Source organism: Staurois parvus, unplaced genomic scaffold (assembly GCF_062004578.1).
Source record: "Staurois parvus isolate SC_StPar_1 unplaced genomic scaffold, SC_StPar_1.0 ptg000282l, whole genome shotgun sequence".
NCBI lineage: Eukaryota > Metazoa > Chordata > Amphibia > Anura > Ranidae > Staurois > Staurois parvus.
The window spans coordinates 11,726,152-11,746,599 of record NW_028318078.1 but is presented as its reverse complement, the minus strand read 5'-3'; the positions used below and the strand labels follow the sequence as shown (position 1 = coordinate 11,746,599).

General features: G+C 41.6%; 1 protein-coding gene across 1 annotated transcript in view; it reads right to left on the bottom strand.

Moving 5' to 3' along the window:
* Window positions 1-8,115: 8,115 nt before the first annotated feature.
* Window positions 8,116-20,448, bottom strand: part of IL2RB (interleukin 2 receptor subunit beta) — a 60,191-nt gene continuing 47,858 nt past the window's right edge. Inside the window, exons 7-9 of the mRNA XM_089681836.1 lie at window positions 19,938-20,025; window positions 13,835-13,919; window positions 8,116-9,709 (exon numbers count right to left, since the gene is read on the bottom strand). Coding sequence (XP_089537962.1) covers window positions 9,077-9,709; window positions 13,835-13,919; window positions 19,938-20,025 — 806 coding nt within the window. The 3' untranslated portion in view covers window positions 8,116-9,076. The remainder of the gene's footprint in view (window positions 9,710-13,834; window positions 13,920-19,937; window positions 20,026-20,448) is intronic.

Below are 20,448 nucleotides of genomic sequence, written 5' to 3'. Positions count from 1 at the left end.
AAGAAGTGGGGGCCAAAGCCCCATCAGCGCAGAATATAGTCGAGCTTTGGCCACAAGACTGTATTAAAAGCTTTTCTGATGTCCAAGGACAGGAAGCAGGCAGGAATGTTACGAGTTTTGGCTATATGTGCAAGAAGGGTTGTGCGTCTGACATTGTCTCCAGCTTGTCGGGTGGGGATGAAGCCCACTTGGTCATTATGAATTAGGGATCCTATGCATGAGTTGAGACGGGTAGAAAGAATTTTTGCTAGCAGCTTGATGTCTATGTTGAGGAGAGAGATTGGCCTGTAGTTGGACCATTGTGTGTTGTCAGAATTTGGTTTGGGGATCATGGAAATGTTGGCTGTTACTGTTTCGGGGTTGAAGGTACAGCCCGATAGAATTGCGTTGAAGGCATTTGTTAGGGTAGGTGAGAGAAGATGGGCAAATTTTTTATAGTAGGTTGCAGAGAAGCCGTCCGGGCCTGGGTGCTTGTGCAATTTCAGATTTTTAATAGCGTTTAAAGTTTCAATTGGGGTAATTAATTGCTCTAGGGCTGTTAGCTGTAATTGGGAAGTTTTGGCAGGGAGAGGGGGGCCAACAGGGTTTTGGCATGAGATAGGTCAAAAGGTGTAGAGGGAGAGTAGAGTTGTGAGAGGTGTTTGTGGATGACTTGTAGGATGCGTTCCGGAATACTAGTGAAGTTGCCAGGGGAGATGTGTAATCGGATGGGTTTCGTAATCTGATCAGGCCTATGAAGCGAGAGGGCCAAAAACGTCCCAGGTTTGTTGGCTTTAGTATAATATTTATGCCAAGATCTGCGAAGTGATAGTCCCGCCTGATCCGTAAGGAGGAAATCGAGAGCTAATCGTGATTGTTCTAGGGCTTTTTGATTGGCAGGGGAGGGAATGACCTGGAAGACCTGGTGAGATTGGTTATAGGCCTGTTCAAGGTGGTAGCGTTGCTGTCTTTTCTCTTTGTTTAGAAAAGATGCTTTGCTAATGCAGAACCCACGCAAAACCGGTTTGTGAGCTTCCCAAAGAAGGAGGGGAGAGATGTCTGGGGCCTTGCTTAAAGATAGGTAGTCTCTAAGGGCAGCTTCAATATCTGAGCAATGTGACGGATGAGATAACAAGTTGTCATTGATGACCCATGAGGAATCAGAAGGAGAAGGTGCCAAAGAGGCGATGGATGTTAGTACGGCGCTGTGGTCTCACCAGGGTATGGGGATGATTTCGGAGGCCACTAGCTGGGGGGAGGAACTAGCAGTCGTGAAGATCTGGTCTATTCTTGAAAATGTCTTGTGGGGGTGAGAGTAAAAAGTATATTGGCGTTTTGTCGGGTTGAGTTCTCTCCAGGTGTCAACCAGGGAGTAGTGCTGTAATAGGGTCTGAAAGTTTTGCTTGGAGGCTGGTGGGAGGGGAGGCTGGGGGGATTTATCAATGAAGGGGTACAGGGTGCAATTTGAATCCCCACAGATGAACAGGGTACCGCATTTGTGGTGACCAATGACCGATAACAGATGGGAGAGGAACGGTAATGGACCTTGATTTGGTGCGTAATAAACAACAATGGTAATTTCTGCATCTAGTTTCAGCCCTGTTAGTAAGAGATAACGCCCTTCAGGGTCCTTAATCTTGTTGTGTAGTGTAAAAGGGGTCATGCGGTGGAAGGCGATGAGTATGCCTCTGCGTTTGGTGGCTGCAGAGGCTGTGTGAACCTGAGGATAACGAGGGCCGAAAAATTTAGGGGTAGACGTGGAAGTGAAATGTGTCTCTTGTAGGCATACTATGTGGGCTTTGTATGATGCAAATGAGCAAAAGGCCTTATTACATTTCTGTGGTATATTAAGGCCCTGAATGTTCAGGGTGAGAATATTTAGGGAACCCATGGGGGGAGTGAATGGCATATTAAATGATAAGTCTTCGTTTGGATGGGAGTCAGGTCGCCTACAGAAGGGGGGTTAAGTAGCAGAAGAGAAGGGCTGAGGAGTCACGCGGGAGAGGGGGGAAAAGGATAAGTTTAGGAAGGGGTGTCAGGGGGGGATTGTGAAGGGCCATTCCGGCCCAGAGTATGGTCCCTAGGGTCTCCCAATGATGGGGTGGCCCATGGAGCAAGGGTAGCCCAAGCAGTATTAAAACTGCAATACCACTAGTGTTAGTGGTGAGTGCACAGTAGTGCGCGCTGTGGGGACGACAGCATAAAAATGGATACACAGCGTTAGGATCCTGCAAGCAAGGCAGGAGACTAAGTTCCCAGAGAAACTAAGGAGCCCCAAGCCCGGGTGGCACGAGCCATCAATGTAGGCCAACATGGACTTAGGAAATACAAGCTACGTGTGTGGCCAGGACTGGGGTTCCTATGTAGATGTATAAGTACAACTATTAACATGAAGTACAAAAGTAGGTTATTGAATCATAAAAAAAAAATTCCCAAAAAAGAGCCCTAAGGGCTAGTGCAAGGATATAGGATGCCTTCAACTGGGTGAAGGGTAAGAAGAGATGGATGCCGAGGATGTTTGGTCGGTGGGTTGGCACAGTCCGGTGGTGTGGAGGCGGTGAAGCCCATGTGGGTTGGCAGACTTCAGTCCATGGAGTCTTGATGAGTCGGAGCAGGTGAAAAAAAGCATCCTCACCTGTGGTGAGGTGTGGAGGGTGTGACTTTTGCGGGGAGCAGGACGCTGATCGCCGACAGGAACCATCTGATGGGGTCACTGTAGTTGGAGGTTCTGCAGTGTGTCCAGTAGATCTTTGGGGGTCTTGCAGGTATAGTCCCGAGCTTGGAAGCGGAAACGTACTGCCAAGGGGAGGCTCCACTTGTACGGTATGCCATGCTGCTGGAGAGCTTGTAGAGGGGGTTTCATAGCCCTGCGTTTAGCAATGGTAGTAGGGCAAAGGTCTTGAAACAGTTGGTAGGGGTGACCTTGTAATGTTAAAGATCCCGCGTTGCGGGCTGCTTGTTGAAGTTGCTCTCTGGTGTGGAAGAAGTGGAGCTTGGCAATAATGTTACGTGGAGGGCCATCGGTGCGTCGTGGAGCTAGTGCCCTGTGGACTCTGTCCATTTCCAAGTGTTTTATTGGAATAGCTGGGGCAAGCTCTTGAAATAGGGCTGTGATGATAGATTGGATGTCAACAACCGATTCCGGAAGTCCACGTATCCGCACGTTTGGCTTATAAGGCACCATGGTCTTTCTTCTTTCTTTTGTTTGATCTATACTCCCCACACTGAGGAAAGGAGGATATAAGGAAGAGGTGTCCCCAGGAGGGGAAATGGGAGATCCCTATAGATCTTTATAAACACTCATTTATAAGCAGCTTCCTATGGAGAAAGAGGAGAGCACAGGAGGATTCTTACAGATCTTTTGTGGAAACATTTAATATATGAGTACTATCCCACCAATCCTGGAAGGATTAAAAGCTTATTTGCCTAAATTTATTTAGGCAAATAATAAGGTGAGCGCATATTGAGACCACACGGCACCTGGAGAGAGGGAATAAGGAGATCACCTGCACATTGCACATATTTGATAAAATACTTTATTTATGCACTTTATGGATTGCATTTGCACATTTTTTAATGAATTTGCACATATTTTGATTAATCACATATGATAAGTATTGGTACTGATGGTACTAATGCGTTTGTATTTGCACATTTGCACATTGATTTATGAATTTGCACAGATAATGATTGATCACATATGATATGAATTAGCATAGATCATGATTTTGATTTATTTATATTCATTTTCTAATTTTTAATTTATAAGTCACAGTATTTCATTTGCTCACACATTTTTTATGTATGTATTAGCTTATGCATTTATAAGCGTGAGAGATTTTATGATTTAAAATAGGAGCGCGGCACTATAAATATATATATTTGGATAATTGGAACACAATTTAGTGGGTTTGTGTAAGTGCCAGCGAACCAAGCACATTATAAATAGATAATTGTTACTGAACACCTCATTCATAATAGCTCACAAGTATTCACTTTTTATATTTTAGTTGCCTGGGTGCCTAGTTAACTCTCTGGTTATCTTTTTTATCTTCTGATCTAGAACAAGCAAATAGATCCATAACCTCTGAATGTGAGCTCCTTATCTTTGTTCTGGGTTAGTTGCTCAAAAAATGTTGAAGCCAGTAGGATTCAGTAGAAGATTTTTTCTATACTGTTTCCCCAGTGTGTAGTGACCGGTGGAGTTCTAGGTCACCTACCATCTGCCCTAAACTCTAAGCTGTACCAAAACATCATCTGGCAGAAAAATCCAATCACATTATTTTCTTTCAGGACTCTCTTGATACAACTAATCTAACGAGAATAGGCTTTGTTTACTGCTGTACACTAATAATCCAATTTACAAGGTGATCACATTCTGGTTTATTTATTGTCCTCAATCTAACTACTGTGCCTTCAGACATGCCCTATTCTTTCTATTCTACAGAACTGAAGGAACTGCAAGACGGTATCAAAAATGTTGCCCTGCTACAGACGCTACATATTGTATATGCTAATTAAGTGGAACCTCACAGGCTCCAAAGTGGATCTACGTATCTGATAAAGAGTGGTTTTGGAGAATCATCAGTGGCAGCCTTGATACCTCAGGAAAAGTTCCCTTTAGGTGTTTCGTAGAATCCTAATGCTAACCCACTATTTCTGGCGCTCATCAGATCTGATGAAAACATTATTCACTTGCTAAAGTATGGTGGCCATTTTAATGCAACACCTCTGTGATTTTCTTTTGCAGAAACAGAGAAATATATAGAAAAAAACAGAAAATATATCCTCGTGTTTTTTATTATTTACATGATTAGATATTAAAATTCTATGCTTGCATCAGCGGTATCACTGTTTTAGTACATGATATTGCTACATCTTTGCTGGGCATAGTTAATGGTGCATTAGAGGTCACTACTGCTACAGTATATGTTATCTGATGTGTAGGCATACTACTGGCATTTTACTGGGTACTAGGAGTTGGACATAATGCACAACATAAGGTTCTGCCCAATTAATATGACTAAATTTAATAACATTAATTCTTCTACAGTAGACAAGAAAAGACATAATACTTTTCTATATTTTTTTAAATAAATTGTTGTTTTCTATCTTGTTTTACTATGTGTGAGCAAAAGTTGTTTGTCTTTGTAATTAACTAAGGTGGTTCCAATTTCACTTGGAAAGAGGGAGGTGAATGACCCCTTTGGCTGATTCAGCTGTGTGTGTGTCCAATCTGATCTTTTCTGACATAATAGCATGTAAAGAATACAACAGGCCTATATACAAAAATGCAATTACATACAGAAATAGATGTGTATAGTAAACAGTAATACTATTATATACATGATAAATGTAAATTCTCTATGTTTATAGGAAAAGAATAAAGGTTTTTACAGAAATTTATGTCCTACAGCAAGACACTGCCAAAACTTTCTTTCACAGTAAATTCATAAAAATACTTAAAGTGTTACTAAACCCACAACAGTAAAATTAGTCTGTATATGCAGAGCATAAAGCATGCTTGTTATACTCACTGTGGAACCTGAGGGGTTAATCCTCCACATTGTGTAAAAAAGGTTATTTGAGCCTGCCTTCTCTGATCCTCCCCTTGTTCCACTGTCCCCAATCCATCTGCTGATAGTACAGAGCTCTAGGAGTCACTCTGCACATGCTCAGTTTAGTGTGTATAGCTAGAAAGTTTTTCTTTCCTTTGGGAGGGTGCATTTGATCAGGATTGGGCCAATAAGCACTGTCCAGACAGAGAATCAGGGGTTATGCAGTCTCATAGGACAGTCAGAGCAAAATTAAAACTCCTCCTACAAGCTTTAAACAGTGCTCTGATGGACACTGATGGAAGTCACAATATTCCTATATACTGTTGATGAGAAAAGGTATTTAGCAGTTTAAATTTACTAAAATAATTGCATTTCCATGCTATTTGTACTGTGGAAGACCAGATATAGTGAATGCAGGACCATGGGTTTAGTAACACTTCAATTAATGCAGACGTTGCATGCACATAAAACAATGTTTTGAGTACTCCCAGAGTCCTTTATCAAGGCATAGGCACAATTATATACATTATATTAATTGGTAAAACAACTCTACAACAGCCATTTTTCTTTTTACACGTGCAACAAACCCTCTGTAAAAATTTAGAAGTCCCTTAAAGTGCTGGTCCTAGATACATACAATGGTGCCATTTGTTTGGTGCTCAGAACACACATAAGTTGACTATTGAATGAAGGTTTATAGTGTGGACTATTTTATTACCCAGTGGGGAGATTTGACCCCAACTTTTTATCCCTTTGACACCAGGTCAATAATTGGCAGGGGAAGCAGGGTTTACAGGGACAGGAATGCAAAGACAGTAATGAAAACCTTCCAAAGGTTGTTTTTCTTTCCCATCCTGTTAGTCAATATAAAAACAAACAAAAAATGTACAATAGGTTAGGATCCACCAGTAAGCCTTGAACAAAAATATTGTACGCAGTTTCTGTGCAAACGTGTTTTTCAAACTATTAAAATATGTTTCAGGGATCAATTCGAAATCCTCCTGAATGTGCTAATGCTGAATATGCATTTTTAAGTGTAACATTTTGATGCTAAAGATTAACAGACAAATGAAAGTCTGTAAAACTTAATAAAAAAAAAACAAAAAAAACTTAAAGAATATGTAAACCCAACATTTCATATTCCTGACGTGCCTGCTGTACCGTGTACTTTGTATTGCTTCCTTTGTGTAAAATCCCTGGTGTTCCTGTCAGTCCCTCTGCTTCCTTAGTAAAAATTGGCCACAATAGGCAGGAGAGCACACTGTGGTCAGTTCTCTAGCTGTGCTGGGAAATCAACCTGCACTCCTCCAGTGATTAGACTTCTGCTGACACCCTGCCCACCCCTCACTGGGAAGATCAGTGTGCTGCTGTTTCTCATCCCCTAGTTGTTATGTAGCAACACAGAACAAAGGGTATGCAATCACATATAAAAAAAGAGAAAAAAGGTATTTATAATTTTATTTATAGCTAAAGGTCTTTGAAAAAGTATTCATACCCCTTGAAATTTTCCACATTTTGTAATGTTACAACCAAAAATGCGAATGTATTTTATCGGGATTTTATGTGATAGACCAACACAAAGTGGCACATAACTGTAAAGTGGAAGGAAAATGATAAATGGGTTTCAACATTTTTTACAAATAAATATCTGAAAAGTGTGGTGTGCATTTTTATTCAGCACCCTTGAGTCAATACTTTGTAGAACCACCTTTTGCTGCAATTACAGATGCAAGTTTTTTTGGTTTTGCTTTGAATATCTCACTGAGCACTGTCTAACCCATCATCCGAAAATGGAAAGAGTATGACACAACCGCAAACCTACTAAGAAAATAGTGCATTAATCAGAGAAACAGCCAAGAGGCCCTCGGTAACTTTGGAGGAGCTGCATAGATCCACAGCTCTGGTGAATGAATCTGTCCACAGGACAACTATTAGTTGTGCACTCCACAAATCTAGCCTATATGGAAGAGTGGCAAGAAGAAAGTCATTGTTGAAAGAAAACCATAAGAAGTCCTGTTTGGTTTGTGAGAAGCCATGTGGGGCACACAGCAAGAGGTTCACCTTCCAGCAGGACAACGACCATAAACATACAACCAGAGCTACAATGAAATGGTTTAGATCAACACATATTCATGAGTTAGAATGGCCCAGACCTAAATCCAACTGAGAATCTGTTGCAAGACTTGAAAATTGCTGCTCACAGATGCTCTTCATCCAATCTGACAGAGCTTGAGATATTTTGCAAAGTAGAACGGGCAAAAATGTCACTCTCTAGATGTGAAAAGCTGGTAGTGACATCCCCAAAAAAACTTGCATCTGTAATTGCAGCGAAAGGTGGTTCTACAAAGTATTAACTCAAGGGTGCTGAATAAAAATGCACACCACACTTTTCAGATATTTATTTGTAAAAAATGTTGAAAACCATTTCTCATTTTCCTTTCACTTCACAATTATGTGCCACTTTGTGTTGGCCTATCACATAAAATTCCAAAAAATACATTTACTTTTTTGGTTGTAACATGACAAAATGTGGAAAATTTTAGGAAGTATGAATACTTTTTTCAAGGCACTGTATATACAAGCATTTTGCCTTTCATTTCTATTTTAAATGGAATGGGTTGCTTTACAAGGAGAGGGTTTACAATCACTTTAAGCCTGATTTATTTTTTTGTATACAAAGTTCTTCGTATTCCTGTCCAGGTTTCCTTTCTGCTCTAGCTTGAAGCATTGCGTATGAAATTAAAAAGAAAAAAAATAGGACTACAAAAATGGGCAACAGACAAGGAGGGACTAAAACTATTATCTAGAGTACATTGAAAAATGGCTGTACTGCTTGAAAATGCAATATTATAGTAATCACTTTATATTAGGAAGTCTTGATTTAGCAGAAAAAGTTGCTTCCATTTTTGCCAAAAATGTAATAAACTCCTGCACTTACCATGATATACTATACGTGGCACAATTTAATACATACATAAAGAAATCATATCTATAGTCTCCTTTCAGCATCAGCAATAGTGTTATGCAATAGAAAAAGCAGCTTTTTTACAGCCTTAGAGTTCATGCATAGATTAGACACGCTGAGTACTTAACAGTATTTATCCACAAATGTAATTCCATTTTTGCTTTTACTGTTTTTGCGCAGGAATAAATGCTTTCTTTTAAAGCACACTGCTTATTTGTTATTGCTTTTCACAAACTGGCACTGCATGCATGTTTTGTCTGAGATAGAAAATGCAACAGTTCAAATCTGGTGCTTCATTAGTCCAATTTCTATTATATTGCCTACAGTAAGTATATGAACATAGTCCTGGAGTAATAGGTCTGTCCTGAATGCCTGAACTTGGCTCTCCCTTGGCTCACTGTATCAAAAATAGATAATCAACTTATCCAATCATTCAAGCCTACTGTAAAGTGTATTCTTCTGATACTGCTGAGCTAGATTTATCACTGAGCATGATAGGGGCTTCTATTTTGGGCGCCATAAGGTTGTGTGCCTACAGGCTCCAGTAATGGAAATCCATCCCTGGATGAGACAATCAATTCCAGTGGCCAACGTGCTTCTGGTTAAGCTCATTCAAGGAAAAGTACCCTGCTGCATTATCAGATATTTGAGATGCGGGTTGAACATCATGAAACACTAAGGCAGCTGTGGAGGAAGCACCTGGTGACTCAACCAAATCTTCATTGTCTTCTTTTTCACTCACTTCCTCAGTTACTGGTGAGTCTGGTGAATATTCATCATGGTATTGTGCATTGTCCATGACTTCCTCAACAAACATTGGCCATGGCATGTTTCTTTGTGGACAATCCAGCTCAAATGACTTATTGTGGAAGCCAAGACCTGCTATGGATAACGGGGCACATAAATAGTCAGCATGAAAAAGTGGCACATCTTCAGTTGGGGACGGCAAAGACTCATGAGGTGAAACTGTATGGAAACTTTGGTGGTCGACATTGCCATATGTAGGACAGTTAGGAGTGAAGTACCCCCTGTTGGAGACACTTGATCCATAACGTATGTTCATTTCACTCAGAGTGTCATGTGTGTGATCAAATAGAGATTTTGGACGATGTTCCTCCTTATTCCAGTTAACAGCTAGAGGGGAAATATCAGGGGGGCATGGTTCTGGAGAAAATGAGGAGAAGGGGAAAGGAGAGGACAACCATTTCTGTAAAAAATAAGAGGAGGTTGAAATAGATTATAGAGGACACTTTCGACATTTTACATTTCTGGAACACACCAAAGTAGACCATGATGTACCATAAAAGATAAATAAGTATGAAAGCACCTCAGAAAACAACTTACATTTTTTATACTTTTGATGGACAGTAGAGGCAGGCTGTGGTAGCCAGCACCTGGTTTGTCTGTGTGAGATAAAAGGAACAAGCCTGGAACAGAACTATGGGCATGGGTATGTTCTTGGCTGAGGCAACCTGTTCACTTGTGATAGCTGTTGGTGTAGGGAACTGTAAAATTAGTCATGTGTTTAAAATGAGAGACAAGCTTAGTCCACCTAGTGGAAGATCTTTTCTCTGAAATGTGTTTTCATAAACAACAATACTTAAATTGCCCAAGCATGGAAGTTTATTCCTATTAAAAGTGAAGAGCATGAGGTTGTATCTAGTTATAGGCACTGAGAAATAAATGTAATTAAATGAAAATGTGCACCAGAGTCAATTGTTATTTCCCCTGACATTGATTGGAGGCTGTGTCTGCTGCAGCCCAATAACCCTTGTGCAAAAGGTATCTGCAAAAACATTTATTTAGTTCTGATTGAAGGTAAAAGTAAAGGTGGTCATACATGGATCGAAATTGGGCCAGTTCAGCAGGGACCAGCCACATTTCGATCCATGTATGGGCAGGATGATTGTACCCAGGTCAATCTATCGATGAGTTTACTGGCAGCAGCTATAGCCACTAGCAGTAATCGTGTTTTGCCACACTGCATAGCCCCATCAAGACTGACTGTGCTGATGGGGGAATCAAGCAATTTTCCTTCCTTCCACCAATGAAAGGCATATTTGGCTGTAAAATTGATTTTTCTCTTTTACAATTAGCTTGATTTACATACAACAGCAGCACCCCAAATATGATTCATTCAGTTTGAATGTAGCAATTAAAATAATAAAAGAAAAACATTGGAAACAGTGTGGGGTTCCTCTTAATATCTAGGCATATAGCCTTAATATTCTAGCTAGACTTTTATCCAGGCATGTAGCCTGGGTACCCAAGTAGCTGAAGCTCAAAATGAAAGAACGGTTTCCTAAATGACCCTAATCTACTGCTATGCAGTTTGTCTGCTTTCCCTATCCTTTCTCTACAACATCTTCCAAACACTGATGTAGCACCCTTCTAGATCAGCTATGGGGAGCTAGATCGCAATGGTTAGACAGGAGCTGGTCAGCAGCTCAAGTGTAATAGCCAGAGGGGTCGAATTGTGCTCAGGGCTGAGAGACTCTGCAGGCCAGCCCCTCTGGAATTTCCCTCTGCTCTGAAGCTTTCAGAGGAGGGCCTTGGAGGCAGTGGGTGGATCTGAGGAGTGGCTGGTTGCACTCTTGAGGGACCTCAGCCAATCTCCAACAGAAGGCTTGGCAAGGGGCCAGGAGTGTGGTGGTGGGAGAGAGTTGGAGGAAGATGTGAAGCTGGAGGAAGAAGGCTGCCAGAAGGCCTAGTGGAATAGGGCCTGCCTGCGAGCCTGGAGCTGGAAGGGAGGAAAACTCACTGTTCATTGGCACTCTGAGCGAGGACCACCTGTATGGCAGAGAAGGATCAGCCCAGCTGATAAGCCTGGTAGCAACAGCCAACCCACAAGCGGTACAGGGAAGGATCTGAGTGAGTACACCTGCACCCCCTGGGCAGATAGGGGAAGGAGCACTCTGATGGGGAATCAGATTAGCCCTTTAAGAGTGACTGTTCACCTCATTTAAAGGGACAGGAGCCAGATCCCTTGCTCAGGAAAAGTCATCGGATTGCTGGGTGGAGAGGAGTTCATCTAGGGTCTGGGGTGCTACAACAAGGAAATACTGGCTAGCACTCCAACAGATACTGTGCTGCAGAAGAAGAGAAGCTTGTGAATAGTTCAAGGAAGTTTTGTCCTCAGTTATTATTTCCCTTGAGCATCCTATACCCCTCCTTAACCTATCCAAGTTCTAATCCCCTCAGTAAATAACAAAACCAAAACTCAAGGACTGATATTCTGACTCTAATTCAAGCTTGTGTGCAAAATGCTAAATATCTGGCAGTGCAAAACTATAAGGGGGCCCAATTCATCAGCAATCCCTATGGGGGTAGTGCTACATGTGGGGGCTCGTAAATCCAGGATTCGCCTATAGTAACTTGCCTGCCATCACCCTTAGCAATGAACCAGCCAGAAGGAAGAAAGTGCCAGAGCTCAGTCAACCATGCCGGGCCCATCTAAGAGTCTTTGTGCTGCTCCCCAGGTGGCTCCTAATAAAGACTGTGCCTTGTATGGGCCTCTGAACATATGTGAAATGTTCATCACGTTTGCTGTCCTGCCTGCCGTTGTCAGGAACAGGGATGGGACGTCTGATCAGTCCACAGATGTCCCTCTGCTGCTCCCCAGGTGGCTGGCAATAGAGACTATGTGACTGTATGGGACAGTGAAGTGTCTACCGTATATGTGCTAGCCATTGACCATAACATCCGGGATGGTTCATTGCTGCATATCAGTGTGCTGCTCAACAGGTGGCAATAACAAATGACTCTGCCCTAACAGTAATCTTCTTGTCTGCTATGACCAATGGATTACAGATGTGTTACTGCTTTGTATAGCTGGGACTTAGTGACTTTATTCTTGCCTTTGCACACAGTGGAGGGTGCGCTTTATGCCCCATTGTCGCCCGTGGCAACTGCTGTGGAGCAGCATCGTTCCAGTACTTATATTGCCAGCGCTACCCAGCTATTCAACAATGGCTGGAAACCAATGTCCAGTACCAGCCAGCAAACTGTTTATGCCCTACCAGCAGGATACAGCCATCACCGTATCTGCAGTCCAGTACACACAGTTCAAGTTGGCACATCGGGGATTAAACTAGTGGCAGGAAAGTCCCAGCATGGCAGTCTGGCTGTCGCCAAGAGATCACAAGAAGGGGTGGGGTTACGCCCACCTGCAATCACCACCAATTCACGCCCAAATGCCTGCCCTTAAAACCCCCCCCTACACCCACCACATGGAGCGACAGCATGAATGGAGAAAGATGGAGGGCATCTTGCCAGTATATTCGAGAGTTTATCAAGCCAGACTAACTTTGGTGGATACGTGAGTCCGACTTGAGCATCACGGCTGCTTTGCTCTTGGAATGATCAAGGGCACCGAGAAGCTATGCTTAATTTGCCCTGAGTGCAGGAGGCTGACTGCACTGGTCAGAGCTTTGGCCAGGTCTGGACATTGCGGAAAGTCTTTGAACAAACTTTTTCCCAGCGATCTGGCATCTCATAGTTACACTGTGTTTAAGCAGACGGGACTCTGCACAGAAACACCAGAAAGCAAAATCCAAAAAGCCAGAGGAAGTTCAGAGCCTCCCATACTAAACAAGGTTGAGCAGGACCACGACTCCCCCACCACCATTACGGACCCTCACAGCGAAAAGGGGTCACACACCACTGGTCCCTGCCGGTGTCTAAAAGTACTGTACAGCAGGACTAGCTGTGGGGTTGACCAGTCCTCAGATGAGCCGTTGGGGAGTGTTAGTGGCGAGTAGAAAGATTGGGAGTCGTCCAGACTGCAAGCGAGGATCCTATACCCCCGTTACCCAATTCAAGTTCTAATCCCCTCAATAAATAACAAAACCAAAGCTCAAGGACTGATTTTCTGACTCTGATGCAAGCTTGTGTGGACAATGCTGAATGCCTGGCTGTGCAGGACTATAAGGGGACCCAATTCATCAGCAATCCCTAAGGGGGTAGTGCTAAACTGACACTATCGCTACTTTACATTCCTCCCCTCTTTTATAATGAGGGGGCTGGCTCACTATTGGCTCTTATAAGCTAGCTGACCTGCAGTGCATTAGGGTAACAATGAATTTGGGCAAGTGAATTGCTGCATTGCTTTGTTGGGTTTGCGAACCAGGTTTTCCTTGAACCCATGGTAGACTTGAATCTGAAGCTCATCCCCTGAGTTGCATTATTATTATTGTATATAGTTGGGGGTTAAATTGAAAAGGGCTCTCAATAGGGTTATTTGTTCTTGGGCATCAGAAGCCCCGCATTGAAATCACTAGCATCTCAGTACTGAAAGAAATGTACCACATTCACTTCATAAGTTTAATTGTACCTGAAAGTTTCCTTTGTATTCAGACATTAAAGGGTCAAAAAACGACGAAGGACTTGGTACTCCAATCCAAATGATCTTCTTAACCCTGAAAAGATATGATTAATGACACTTGTGGGTTACAAATGCTGTGTAACATCTACACTGAAATCAAAGCAGAATTTCACTCTCTTAATCAACATTGACTATTTTTAATCTTTATGGTGCTAGCATCGGTAAAATAGATAGGAAAGTACACTGCTCAAAAAAATGAAAGAAACACTTTTAAATCAGAGTGTAGCATCAAGTCAGTTAAACTCCTGGGATATTGGCCTGGTCAGTTAAGTAGCAGAGAAATTTGTTAATCAGTTTCAGCTGCTTTGGTGTTAATGAAATTAACAACAGGTGTACAAGATGGGCAACAATGAGACGACCCCCATAACAGGAATGGTTTTACAAGTGGAGGCCACTGACATTTCTTTCCCTACTCATGTTTTCTGACTGGTTTTCACTAGTTTTGCATTTGGCCAGGGTCAGTGTCACTATTGGTAGCATGAGGCGATACCTGAACCCTACACAGGCAGTCCAACTCCTCCAGGATGGCACATCAATACGTGCCATTGCCAGAAGGTTTGCTTTGTCTCCCAGCACAATCTCAAGAGCATGGAAGAGATTCCAGGAGACAGAAAGCTACTCTAGGAGAGCTGGACAGGGCCACAACAGGTTCTTAACCCATCAGCAGGACTGGTATTTGCTCCTTTGTGCAAGGAGGAACAGGATGAGCCCTCCCAGACACCTACAAAATGACCTCCAGCAGGCCATTGGTGTGAATGTCTCTGACCAAACAATCAGAAACAGACTTCATGAGGGTGGCCTGAGGGCCCGATGGCCTCTAGTGGGCCCTGTGCTCACTGCCTGACACCATAGAGCTCGATTGGCATTTGCCATTGAATACCAAAATTGTCAGGTCCACTACTGGCGCCCTGTGCTTTTCACAGATGAGAGCAGGTTCACTCTGAGCACATGTGACAGACATAAAAGGGTCTGGAGAAGTCATGGAGACCATTATGCTGTCTGTAACATCATTCAGCATGACTGTTTTGGTGGTGGGTCAGTGATGGTCTGGGGAGGCATATCCATGGAGGGATGCACAGACCTCTACAGGTTAGACAATGGCACCCTGACTGCCATTAGGTATCGGGATGAATCCTTGGACCCATTGTCAGACCCTACGCTGGTGCAGTGGGTCCCTGGGTTCCTCCTGGTGCACAACAATGCCCGGCCCTATGTAGCAAGAGTATGCAGGCAGTTCCTGGAGGATGAAGGAATTGATACCATTGAATGGCTCCCACGCTCACCTGACCTAAATCCAATAGAACACCTCTGGGATATCATGTTTTGGTTCATCCGACACTGCCAGGTTGCACCTCAGATTGTTCAAGAGCTCAGTGATGCCCTGGTCCAGATCTGGGAGGAAATAACACAGGACACCATCCATCGTCTCATTAGGAGCATGCTCCGATGTTGTCAGGTAGAGTACCATTTTGTGTTACTGCAATGAAATTTCAGCAAAATGGACTAGCCTGCTGCATCATTTTTTCACTTTGATTTTTCGGGGTGTCTTTGAATTCAGTCCTCTGTAGGTTGACCATGTTCATTTCCTTGTGTTCCGAACACATTACCCAGTCCATATCAGTATAGATATCCATGATAATTTTCCCCATTGAGATATATGTGTTTTCAAAGTGTTCCTGTAATTTTTTTGAGCAGTGTATATCATATTTGTTTTCAACAGAGGGAATGGGATCACTTATAAAAAAGGAGGAAAAAGAGTTTATGTTTTTTCTACCTATACACAAATGCTTTGCCTTTCATTTCTATTTTAAACTGAATGGGTTGTTTTACAAGGTAGGATTTACTTACACTTTAAAGCGGTATTAAATTCCACTACATTTTTTTTAATGGGCCTCCAGGAGGTTTATACCATAATGTGCTGGAATATGCACCATATTAGCACATTATGACAGACTTAGGCCCTATTTACACTGGCATTAAAAACAAGCATTTGAGGCAAGTTTTCACAGCTTCCTGAAGGTCTAGTAAAGCAGCCTGCAATGGATATTGCCAACAGCGGACAGAGCTATATACATTTGAAATACATGTAGCATTTCCCTTGCTTCTTGTCAGTGTGCATCAAAAATAAAGCTTCATGTTGAGTTTAGGGGGAGGTGAAGCTTGTCAACTCCTTTTATTCATTTCTATGGTAATACACCATAAACGTGGCTGTAATGTTTACAGAGTGTTTGCGGCATGTTTGACAAGTATTATTATGATTATTTTACAGGATTTATATAGCGCCAACAATTTGCACAGTTCTTTACAAAATGAAGGCAGACATTACAGTTACAATACAATTTGGTACAAGAGGAATCAGATGGAATTAATCAAATATCAGTGAGGTTGAAAGTGGAATATCAGTGAGGTGGAAAAAAAAAACACTTGGATGGCATCTGGGTGTTATTTTTTAATGCATATCCATCTATAGTGTGTCTATTTTAAGAGCACTAAGTGTGATTTCTGTCTGCTGCCTCCTTCCTCTGCTATTAGCATGAATCACTTCTGACAAGTGTTTCTGACACCAAGAGAAAAATGGTGACATGGGATGGAGCTCCAGCACAGTGACAGCCTCAGCTCTGTACCTGTAAGCTGTGTGAAGGGTGTCCTTTTCCTTCCCATCAGCTCTCCTCAATGAGCTCTGCAGAGTGTAATTTTAGCTCCCGCCCCCTTTTTTCTGAACTCTCAGAAAAGCTTAATAAATTATGGGCTTTGAACAGATGTAGAGAAGAGGAGAATTCAGATAAACGGGTACAACTTATGTAGGAAGATTTTTTTCATCTCTATGTGATACACTGTTTACTTTTTGTTTTTTTACTTTATTTGAAGGTGATACCTGTATTGCCAGTCACTTCACTGGGTATTTGTGAGGTCTTACTACACCTTTGACAAATACATAACTGTAATAGATGGTAGTTTTGTATATCTGTTGGAATTTAGTTTGCGCATTTTAAATAATGACCACAACTCAAATTTTTTTTTTTTAAAGTTTACACACTTATGTGTACAGGCATGTTGAAAACAATTGGCTCCATTTAGATCAGTAAAATAGAAAAAAAATACCTGTATGCCTATAATCTCAGTGTGCAGGAGTAATTAGGGTTCATTCACACTATGTACAATGAACAGTGTTGTTCTGGGCACTGGATAAACACCACTTACAATTGCTTTCAATGTTACCCATTTACACCACAACATTGGTGTGATGTGCGGTGCAATGCAGAGTGGAAAAATGCAGACAAATATTTCAGCACAGTGGATGGAACCGCAGTTATGTAACTACATGAATGCAATGTCACTATGTAACACTTCAAATAAAGTAAAAAAACAAAAAACAAAAAGTAAACAGTGTAATGTGCTGAAAAGCATATCACACCGCCCTTTGCTGGACCTCACACTGGCAGCTACCATATGGTAAATTGCTGCGTTTTTACTGTGCAGACTAGTGTGAACAAGCCCATTAAACACATCTACTTAGGAACTGTTAGCATTTCAGTTCTGATCTAGATTCAAGTCATTGATATACCTGACTTTTAGTCACATTTAAAAACTTCAGGCTTATTCGGCTTGTCAAACAAAAGTACATAAAACAAAGATATAAAGACATTTTACCCTCATTTGTAACAATGTACAAACTAGCTTTTGAATCAGGTTACCTCTGTTCTAAGAAGCCCAGAACACTGAGCTTATAAAGCGGTAGTAAAATCCCTATTTGAACTTCTACCTATAGGTAAGCTTACAATCAGGCTTACCTGTAGGTACAATGAATATCTCCTAGACGTGCACTGTTTAGGAGATATTCACATCGGCAATAGCCTATGAAGTCACCTGCGCATGCGCAGTGGCGCTTTGCATTCAAGGCATACAGTATGCAGTTGAATGTAGAGTGCCGTGCTGTGGCTAGGGTTCCTGCGCACATGCACAAAAGTGACGTCATTGCGGCTCTGGCCATTCAAACAGCCAGAGCCCGTAAACCCAGAAGGAAGACTAGGTGAAGATGAAAGCACTGGGGGAGTCATGACAGTGTTGCACTGGAGGGCTCTGTGTGCAGGTAAGTGTGTCACAATGTGCTACTATGCAGTGCTCACTAGTGCATTATGGATTAGACCTGCAGGTCACCCAATTTTTTTCTTTTTTTTTGGTGATTTACTACAGTTTTAAGGCTTGATAAGACCCACCAGACTCTCCGGCCAATAAGGCTCTACGCAACATGCACATGCAATGATGGGGAAGGAAACATGCTGGCAGGAGGATAGATCAAAGTGAACAGAGACATGACATCATCAGTCTGCTGCCTGTTCACTGTCAAATCAGCAGTCAGTTGTGTTTGACCGGATTTTCTTGACCAATCTGTGATTATCTGGTTGTGTTATCTGTCACAGGTGCCTACATCATAGTAGCTTCACAGATTTACATATACTTTCATCAACATCGTAATAGCAATACAACCATAGTTATTTATGACAATACAATACAAGCTTACTTGAAAAATTTCCTTTCATCTTGTAATTGCTGCCTGTCTGCTGGTCGTCTCTATCAGGGGCGGACTGACCATTTGGAAACTTGGGCACTGCCCGAGGGCCCGGGGTCAGTAGGGGGCCCCATGAGATGCCCCTGGTACCTTTTTCATAGGCTTTTTTGAGTTTGGGCAAGGACACAGGGGCCCCATGATCCCCTATTGCCCAGGGGCCCCATGAGTTGTCGGGTCCGCCCCTGATCTCTATGCACAACTTCCTGCTTTCCCTGCATGCTTTACAGCAGGGGTGTCCAGACTGCGACCCAGAGGTCACATTCAGCCAAAGATGGCTATGAATGCCGCACAACACAAAATCGTAAACGTACTCAAAAATTTTGAATTTTAAGGGATTTTTTGTAAAAATGCATCTACTCTTAGCAAACATATGTGGTTAAAGAAACATTTGACAGAGTCTCTTTACTGGACTTTTATAAGTTTTATCTTATGAAAGAAAAATCTCCCACTCTTCACAATCACATCTTATTCATGTCACCAGTTTTCGGCAATACCAATATTTGTGAGCAACTATTTTCAAGGATTAAGCACACGAAGGGCAAAATTAGCACCAAAATATCTCATGAGCACCTTCAGAACTCTGAGAATTGCTACTACATCCATCCAACCAGATATTGGTGTGGTAGTTTATCAAAAACAATGCCAAATATCGTACTAGTTTTATGTTGCTTTCTTTTAATTTTAGAATAAAAAATATCACAAAAAAGGCAGTTTTATTACTCAGATAGGTACATTATCTATATTGATCGCTAGCTTGTGATCTGACCAAAGTTTTCTGCTCCATCAGCTATCCTTATTGTTAGTGTTTTTATGTGTTATCCAAGACAATTCCTCTTCTTCCAGTGTGGCCTAGGAAAGATTGGACACCCCTGGTTTACAGCTTCTCCTCTGCTGTTTACTTTCAAAGCCTAAGGACTATGTATCACATGGTACCTCGCTGTCTGTGAACAGTGATTCCTGTGCTGGTTCCTCCTCCTAAAACTCCTCCTCTGAGCACTTATCTAGTTCAGAATGCAGACTCTGTGAAATGTGTGACACAGCAGTGCCTACTCACAGGGCATTATGAATACATGTCACTGAATTCAGATTCTTCACAAGGTACATTTACAAAGTTCAAGATCATTCAGAGTAGGCTAGAAATAATTGAAATACAATGTGGAAATTAATATATGATTTTACATTTTGACCACTTTAAACTTGTGCCTATAGCTGCTTGCCTGGAGATTGGCAATATGCAAAACTGAAGTTCCACTTATATATCCTCATCCTCTAATATATGCAGATTCACAGTGCGGTTTTGTGCAATACTTTGGCATTGACCTTTACATCTTATCTTCTAAGAGAATCAATTAACTACTCTAGAGATTAGAGAACACTGAAATTAAAATTAATGGACAGATATCAGTCTTTGTGCAGTCATAGATGAAATATTATATGTTTTTAGGAAAGAACAAAGGAAAAAGCCAATCTCTTGGCATGTACCTATTCTGGTAGAAGATGATCAGCATTACTATAAACAAGGCCACCACGACCAAAGCCACTATCAACTGTGTCATGTTTAGTTCTGAGCCTGCAAAATATAACAATTATCAATATCAATCAACAATGTTGTCATTTTTATATTTATATACATATACTGTATATATAGAGAGAGAGAGAGAAAGAGAGAGAGAGAGAGAGAGGGTTATAAATAAAGATTTAATATATAGGATAATTAGAAGATATAATACATTTAAAAAATAAATAGAAATTACCATATTAAATCACATTGTAATAGTTAAAAATATAATGAAATAACGAACTTATGTCACTAGTACACTAATGCACTGTGACGTACAGGTTCTTTAGAATGGTGACACTTTTTTTTTGTTCTCTTCTTTTTTTAAGGAACTAACATTATATGTAGTATGGTAAACCTGCCATGAGAGGAATGTGGGGGCTATCATTTCTGACATTCTAGACAATGTTATTTGCCTGGTTGTTATGCTGACAG